At 39.1% G+C, this 7,786-nt stretch overlaps 1 protein-coding gene across 1 annotated transcript in view; it reads right to left on the reverse strand.

Annotated features, from left to right (window-relative positions):
* The window catches only part of LOC121867075 (uridine-cytidine kinase-like 1), a 28,434-nt gene extending 20,875 nt beyond the window's left edge, over positions 1 to 7,559 (reverse strand). The window contains exon 1 of the mRNA XM_042366831.1: positions 7,471 to 7,559. Coding sequence (XP_042222765.1) covers positions 7,471 to 7,559 — 89 coding nt within the window. The remainder of the gene's footprint in view (positions 1 to 7,470) is intronic.
* Between the last annotated feature and the right edge of the window lie 227 nt (positions 7,560 to 7,786).

A 7,786-nucleotide genomic window follows, 5' to 3' on the forward strand; every position in this document is an offset into this window, starting at 1 on the left:
GGTGCCTCCTGTATGTGACCCATGTATCGCTGCCATATAGCAGGGTGGGGAGGACCACTGCTCAATATACATGTAACTTAGTAGATAATTTCAGCTCCCTACAGCTGAAGACATGGTTTCGGAGTCTGTCCAAGGCTTGAGATGCACATCTGATCCGATGCTGAATCTCTTCATCGATGTCTGAGGTGGTGGACAGGTGGGAGCCGAGATACCAAAAGTGGGTAACATTAGAGAGGGTAGTACCGTTAAGCTGGATGGATGGCGGAGGTGTGTCTGAACTAGGGGCAGGTTGAAAGAGAATCTGAGTCTTACATACATTCACTTTAAGGCTGAGGTGTGCATACGCATCAGTGTAGGTGTTCAGGATCTCCTGTAGGTTGCGTTCAGTGTGAGCAACATGAGTGAGGTCATCTGCATACTGAAGTTCAGCAATTGAAGCTGCTGACACATTTGTTCTTGCCAGGAGTCTTCTTATGTTTAAAAGACCCTTCATCCGGTACTGGATGTCCACCTCGCCGGCTAAATTGGCACTGGCACGAGTAAGGAAGGCAGCCAAGAAAATGGAGAAGAGAGTTGGTGCCAGTACACATCCTTGTTTAACCCAAATTGAATGGGGAACTCAGACTGGGTGACATTGTGCAGGAAACTACCGTTCATGCCATCGTGGAGTTGCTTCGCAATGGCGATGAATTTTTGGGGGCAGCCAAAACGGCTGAGGGAGGGTCCACCAGAGGTCTTCCCTGTTGACCAAGTAAGTGCCATAGTTAGGTTGATGAAAGCCATGTACAGGTCACGACGCTGTTCTCTGCACTTTTCCTGTATCTGATGGGCAGCAAAGATCATGTCAGTGGTGTCACGTGATGGTCTAAAGCCACATTGAGATTCTGGGAGGAAGTTTTCCGCCTTAGGAAGAAGTCTGTTTAGGAGGACTCGGGCGATAATCTTGCCAGCTACAGACAGCAGGGAGATCCCATGTTAGTTGCCACAGTCAGACCGGTCTCCCTTGTTCTTATAAATATTGACATTGGAGGCATCTTTAAGAGCTTGGGGGATTTCCTCCTTTTCCCATATACAGTGGTCCCTCGGTTAACGAACGGTTCGATTAATGAAATTTTGGTTGACGAATTAGCTCCCATAAGGACCTTCAATTCGGTTAACGAACAAAACTTCAATTAACAAAATCCTTACGACAAACACGTATTGTTGTGAGCATCAGCTGATCGGCTAGTCCGCCAATACAGTAATCGGTTCTATGTTTACATTCGTTTCCAGTGGAGTAAATATCAAGAAAGTTGTCCTCTTCAATATTTTTGCATTTATTATATTAAAATTATTATTCATTTTAAAATTTAGTTAACATATTGATAATATATGCAGTACAGGGAACTAGCATTTTGTGCACTCATCAGCCGTTTGACTCACCCGCCAAAGCGTCAGTTTAACTTTGTTTACAGTGGAGGAAACATCGTGTTTGTTGCTTTCTTGAATACAGAGTATTTTTACGTTTTTACATTAAAATTATTGGTCATTCTGAAATTTAGTTAACATATTGATAATATATAGCACAGTGCAGTGTTGATTTAAATAAAAAATCTTTAATTACAGCTAGTGAACTTAAAATTTTATTGGTGAAATTACTTCATCAAGCATATATCCATTCCCACTTCCTTCTCCACCCCCCACTTCTAATTCCCATCATCGTTATCATCAACTAGCAACATTCTACATACACACCTCAAAGTAAGTGTACTTTACTGCATTTTGTTTATACTTTGCATGTACTTTTCTGTGAGTTGGAACCAATTACCCAATATCCCATTGAAATAATGGATTCAGTTAACAAAATTTTCGGTTAACGAACAACTCTGTGGAACGAATTGTGTTCGTTAACCGAGGGACCACTGTATTCTCCAGGAGAGTGAAGACGGCTGGTAAATAGAATTCCTCCTACTTTATACACCTCGGTTGAGATTCCATCAGGCCCTGAAACTTTGTTATTTTCATCTGTTTGATGGTAGTAGCTACCTCATCCAGGAATGGAGGATAGCAGACGTGGGGCAGCTCTGAATGCTGAGGGACCTGCTGGATAGTCAGGGCACCCACATCGGTGTTTTGGTAGAGCAGTGAATGGTACCGGGAGTGCTCTTTCAGTGCTGAAAGATGCCTCCATCATCTTTAATTATGGAGTTACCGTCGGATGAGCGGAGGGGGGATGCGCCACGAGTGATTGGCCCATAAAATGTTTTGGTGGAATTGAAAAATTCGCGCATCTTGTGCCGATCTGCAAATTTTTGTGTTTCACATGCTTTATTTTTAAACCAGTCATTTTTTAGATTGCAAAGTTCCCGCTGGGCTACCGCTGTCTTCTTGTGGAAGGTATCATCTTTGGTCCGAGACTGAGGGTTGTTCTGCCAGTCAGTTAAAGCAGCACATTTATCATTGATGAGTACTGTACATTGATTGCTGGGTCATTTTCATCAAACCAGTCCTGGTGTATTCTTTCGATCTGGCCGAGGGTCTCTCCACAGGTTTTTGTCATGAAAGTGTTGAGAATATCCCATTCGGCACTGGGATTTGGGTTGTTTATCAGCCCATGTTCGAGCTGCTCTCTGAAAGTATGTGCTACCGCTATATCCTTCAGACGCTTAGTGTTAAAACCTCTTCTGGAGGCTCGCTGCCTTCGCCGTTTTGGGCGACGTGAAGTGAGAGCTTGGCTCTGACGAGCCGATGATCAGTGTCGCAGTGGTCTGAGCCACGCATGGCAAGGGTGATGAGGAGATCTCGGCAATCTCTTTCTCTGACAATGATGTAGTCAATGAGATGCCAGTGTTTGGATCGTGGGTGTTGCCACGAACCCTTGAACTTGTTGGCCTGCCTACTGTAAACAAGGTATTGGTGATAGTGAGGTTGTGTGCAGCACACCTGCTGGGGTGGAGTAGGCCATTGGGATTACACTTGCCTAGTCCAATTCTCCCTATGGTTCCCTGCCAAATGTCAGCATCTCTGCCAACTCAGCATTGAAGTCACCAAGGAGCACAATCTTATCTTCTCTGGGGATAGAGGTTAGCACTCTGTCGAGGTTGGCGTAAAAGGCCTCCTTGATGTCATCCTCTGTATCCAGTGTTGGGGTTTATGCACTGATGAAAAAGGCATGACATGAGTGATTCGGTGGGACTTGAAGCATCATGAGGCGCTCGTTGATCCCAATAGGCATTTCAGTTAGACTGTGTAGGGTGCGTTGGCGGATGGCATAGCCAACTCCATAAATGCGGTTTCTCTCCGTAGCAGACTTACCCTTCCAGAAAAAGGTATAGCCAGACCCCCGATCTGTGAGTTGAACCTCGTCTGGGAACCGGGACTCAATGATGGCTGTTATGCTGATGTTATACCTAGCTACAAGGGCAGTTCTTCTTTTAGGATGCTCATTTGTGCCAGTATCCAGAAAGTTTCAACATTCCATGCAGCGACCATAAGAGGTTGTATGGTTTGTTTTTGTTTGGATCTGTGATTTTGATTGTGTTTTCAACGGCCAAAGGGTGACCAGTCAATGTTGGTTCTTTAGTCAGGCTATGTTTAGCTGAAGTTGACGGTTTAGGCCAGGGGTGTCAAATTCATGGCCCACAGGCCAAATGTGGCCCTTGGGATGGTCAGGTGTGACCCGCGGGATGACGGTAAAATTTATCAGCCCGTGAAATTATGATAGAAATAAATGTGAAGGAAAAAATGCAGATATGAATGAGTCAGTAAATTCCGAAATGATCTTTACATCATTGTGGCAATAATTGAATTTATATTGTGAATACTAGTACAGTGAAACCTCTAAAATTTGAGCCTCAAAAATTCGGAGACATCTAAAATTCTATTAGAATCTGATTAAAAATAAGTGCCAAAATTTTAGGTTTCGAATATGAAAATATCGCCATAATAATTCAAGCTTTCAAATGCGATCATAATGCTGAGCACAACAAGCGCATCCGGGTTCCAAGACATGCTAGGTCACGCATTGTTTACCCTTCTGTGTCTCGTGGTGGTCGTCTCACAAGTGCTCCACGGTTAACTTTATTAATATTCAACTTTCACCCTTATAATGGCATCAAATAAGTGTTCACTTGATAGTTTAGCATGCAGTGTGGAAAAGAAGAAAAAGTATGTTTCACGGGACCAATAAACAGTTCAAGCTCAGAAATTTAAGGTAAATATACAATCCTTACAGTATTTTTTAATACCTTGTATTCATGTTTCCCCTTTGTCAAATTATAATTTGATTTATAATTTATTTCAGCTTAACTATATAATTTCTAAAACACGTTCTAAAAGTTTACAGATACATGGCAACTCAACATCATCTTTAGAGTTGCATATGTAGCAGAGGGTGAGTAGCCTACTCGTCAGACCAACCCCACTATAGTGACAATGATTATACTGAATGGTAATTATTTACAACCAGGTCAATATTTGGAAGTATTATTGAAGATGTGTATTAAGCAATATTGTACAGTAGTAAAACAAAATATTTTATCACTGCAGGCAGTGTGGAAAAAGGCGGGATAAAGAGGAGGGGAGGAGAGTAGTCACACGACAGATGCCAACCTACCGATGTTTATTCCATTAATAATTCTATGATTTCTTGTTGTCTCTTATATTTAACAGACTTTTATTTTTTTTTACATACGAATACGATAATAATTCCAATTTAAAAGTACTGTACAATATTTTGTATAGAAACTATTTACATAGTATTCACCTAAAGGCTTTTAGTCACGTAGTATTTAGTTTCATATTAGAATAAATGTTGTTGAATATACATACAGTAATACTTTTAATTTTTTATACCTATTGCTTATTGACAGTTTTTAGATATGCAAATAATTTTTGTAGCATGTTTTGATACAACAATTTGCTCTGGCGCTTCCATACATCTAAAATTCGAATTTTTCTAAAATTTGTATACTTCATGGGCCCATGCAATTTGAATTTTTGAGGTTGACTGTAATAACATTATTATAAAGGGAAAATGCTTATAAATCAAAATCGCTAAAGAAATAAAAATGAAGCCTCAGCCATTACTGGCATCTGAACAAAGGCAGCAGCCAAACGTTGAAATACTAGGCTAAACAGAAGAGGAGAACTGGTGTACGTTGTTGGACCTTCTCCACTTCTTTGGAGAAATCGTGAGTTATACTTCGCTTTTTAATCACTCAGTTATCTAAAGCTATGACTAACTATATGAAGAATTGATGTGCAGTCAACCCTTTGAAATGAAAAGAATATACAGTGGTCCCTCGGTTAACGAATGCTTCGGTTAACGAATTACCTTCCATAAGAATCTTCAATTCGGTTAACGAAAAAAAATTGATTAACGAAATCCTTACGAAAATCACCTTTTGTTTTTAACATCAGCTGATAAGCTGAGGAGGTACTCAGCCAATTCAGTAATCTCTTCTATGTTTACATTCGTTTCCAATGGAGTAAATATCAAGAAAATTGTGCACTTTAATATTTGTGCAGTTTTTTGTACAGTATTAAAATTATTGGTCATTCTAAAATTTAGCCATGCAAGCTCTGTCTACATAAAGTTTTTCAACTATTATTTTTGGCTCAATATATGTAACTTAATTCATTTATTGAAACTCATTTACATGCACACACTGTCCTAAGGGCAAAGCTGAACTGTACATGTAATCAAAATAATGTACAAAATGATTACTAAAATTTTTGTCTAGTGCAAACTATGGCATGTTTACATTCAAATTAATCACTATCTTATAAGAATTCCAGCAATGTAAATTATATTCTCCGGGTCACTTCTATGCAATTTTATGAGCAAAAAACAAAAAATCAACTAAACGACAAAAGAAAATTGTCATCTATTACATTACCGTAGCAGATGTATAATAACGGAGATAGCATATCCAAAATGTTCTCTATTTTCTTCCAATAATCTTCCGCCCTTATCACCTACCTCACTTCCCACACTGCATGTCTCCTGCGTCTCCTTCATAAATCATCACGCGCATGCATTCCCGTACACGTCACGCGGCCAATCAAAAGTGTTTTTTTTTTTTGCAGCCAATTAAAACGATTTTTGGTTTAATTCGCGATATTTTGGGCCCAATCAAAATCGATTTTTATTTTGGGTCTCTCATATTTCCAAATTCAAATTAATTTCCGACCATGGAAGTCTGTGATGGATGTCACTTAAATTATATGGAGCCGATTGCGAGTTTTGGAAAAAAAAAACGAAGAAACTGTAGCATTTTTTCGATCGCATGGTGTTCTCCCGACCTCAGTAAAGTGTCATAAGTGCAAGACTGAATGTAAATGTCGCAAAAACCAACATATGTGGCGTTGTCCTAACTCGTCCCTTATCCCAAAGAGACGGCAATAAGGTAAGAAATAGGTGATCCCATCATATGGTGAGAGTCAGTTAGGTTAGGTTATGTTAGGTTTGGTTTTTGTTTTTCTAGTGTTTTTTGGTCTATTTTTTATTCGCTTAGCCATTATTTTTTTCGGAAAAAATCCCCCCCAAAAAAATCTATAAAAAAAGGCCAATTTCCGAAGGAAATGAAGGTCATACTCGGTCTAAACACACACAAATACACTAGAAAAATATATTTTTGACTTTCAAACAGTGTGGTGCGCTTATGCAAATTTACCAAATTAACACGATAATGCAAAGAACCTGACCTAACATATCCAACCTAAGGTCAGGTTCTATGCAGTGTCGTTTCCATTTTTGTGTTTAATATCATATTAGTGTATAGTACAAATTTCAACCAATTCGGACAATTCCTTGTGGTGGTAGAAGTTATCTACACCTTTACCAAATATATTATAAGACCAATAGGTTACATTTGGTTATTTTGTTTTGCCTGGCATCGTTAATAGTACATCCAGAAACTATATTCTTGCCAAATTAATCCTTTTACTTTCAAATACCAACATTAAACGAAGACACATACTGTACTTAAAAAAGCCTACTAGTTCAGGTCTATTGTCTCTGAAACTGACCTTCGAAATAAAATATACATGCTAAGGATTTCTTGACACATTACCCAGCAAAATTTCCTTTCTGTCACCAAACAAATTAAAATACAATACTGTATACATACACTCCTGGTCCATTATTACAATTCCTAATTTCATTCCCTTGAATCACAAACTCCTAAATTAATTTCGTTTGTATGGAAATGACCAGTTCAGTACCGTAATGTATCTTCTAACATCAGGAAGGATCGATTTTTGCCACCCCCACAGTAGTGGTATACAAGGGCCGCCAGCAGCCTCCCCAAACACATGATGCTCTTGTAAGCTTTCAACATTACCAACCAATAACTTCATCCCAAGGCAGGCCTAGGAGTTCATCCCTTTAAGTTTCACTCATATAATCATCAATAACGTCAAAATTGGTAATTAATCCCTTTCAAAATATACTCCAGGGCATGCTCTTGCCTCTCCTGAAAGACCGACCTGTCAGAGCTGGCGGAACTAGGAGGATCTTGCTTGAATCTACCAGACATCACCTCTTGTGAGTTCTCCCCAGCTGCACTTGCGTCCATATATTGTTGCTACACGTTTCCCATCAATATTATTTGTCTTTATTCCTCAATTATATAAAATTAACATATTAGATATTTTAATAAAATCTAATATATAATGTATTTTCCTAGCTATATAAATTATAAAGTACCAAATTATTACAAATATATTTCAAAGTCAACATATATTAAACCTGGTACGTGGAGTTTGCTGTCGTCCACTGCGTTACCATGACGACTGCTGTAAA

This window comes from Homarus americanus, unplaced genomic scaffold, assembly GCF_018991925.1.
Source record: "Homarus americanus isolate GMGI-L3 unplaced genomic scaffold, GMGI_Hamer_2.0 scaffold6317, whole genome shotgun sequence".
Lineage (NCBI taxonomy): Eukaryota > Metazoa > Arthropoda > Malacostraca > Decapoda > Nephropidae > Homarus > Homarus americanus.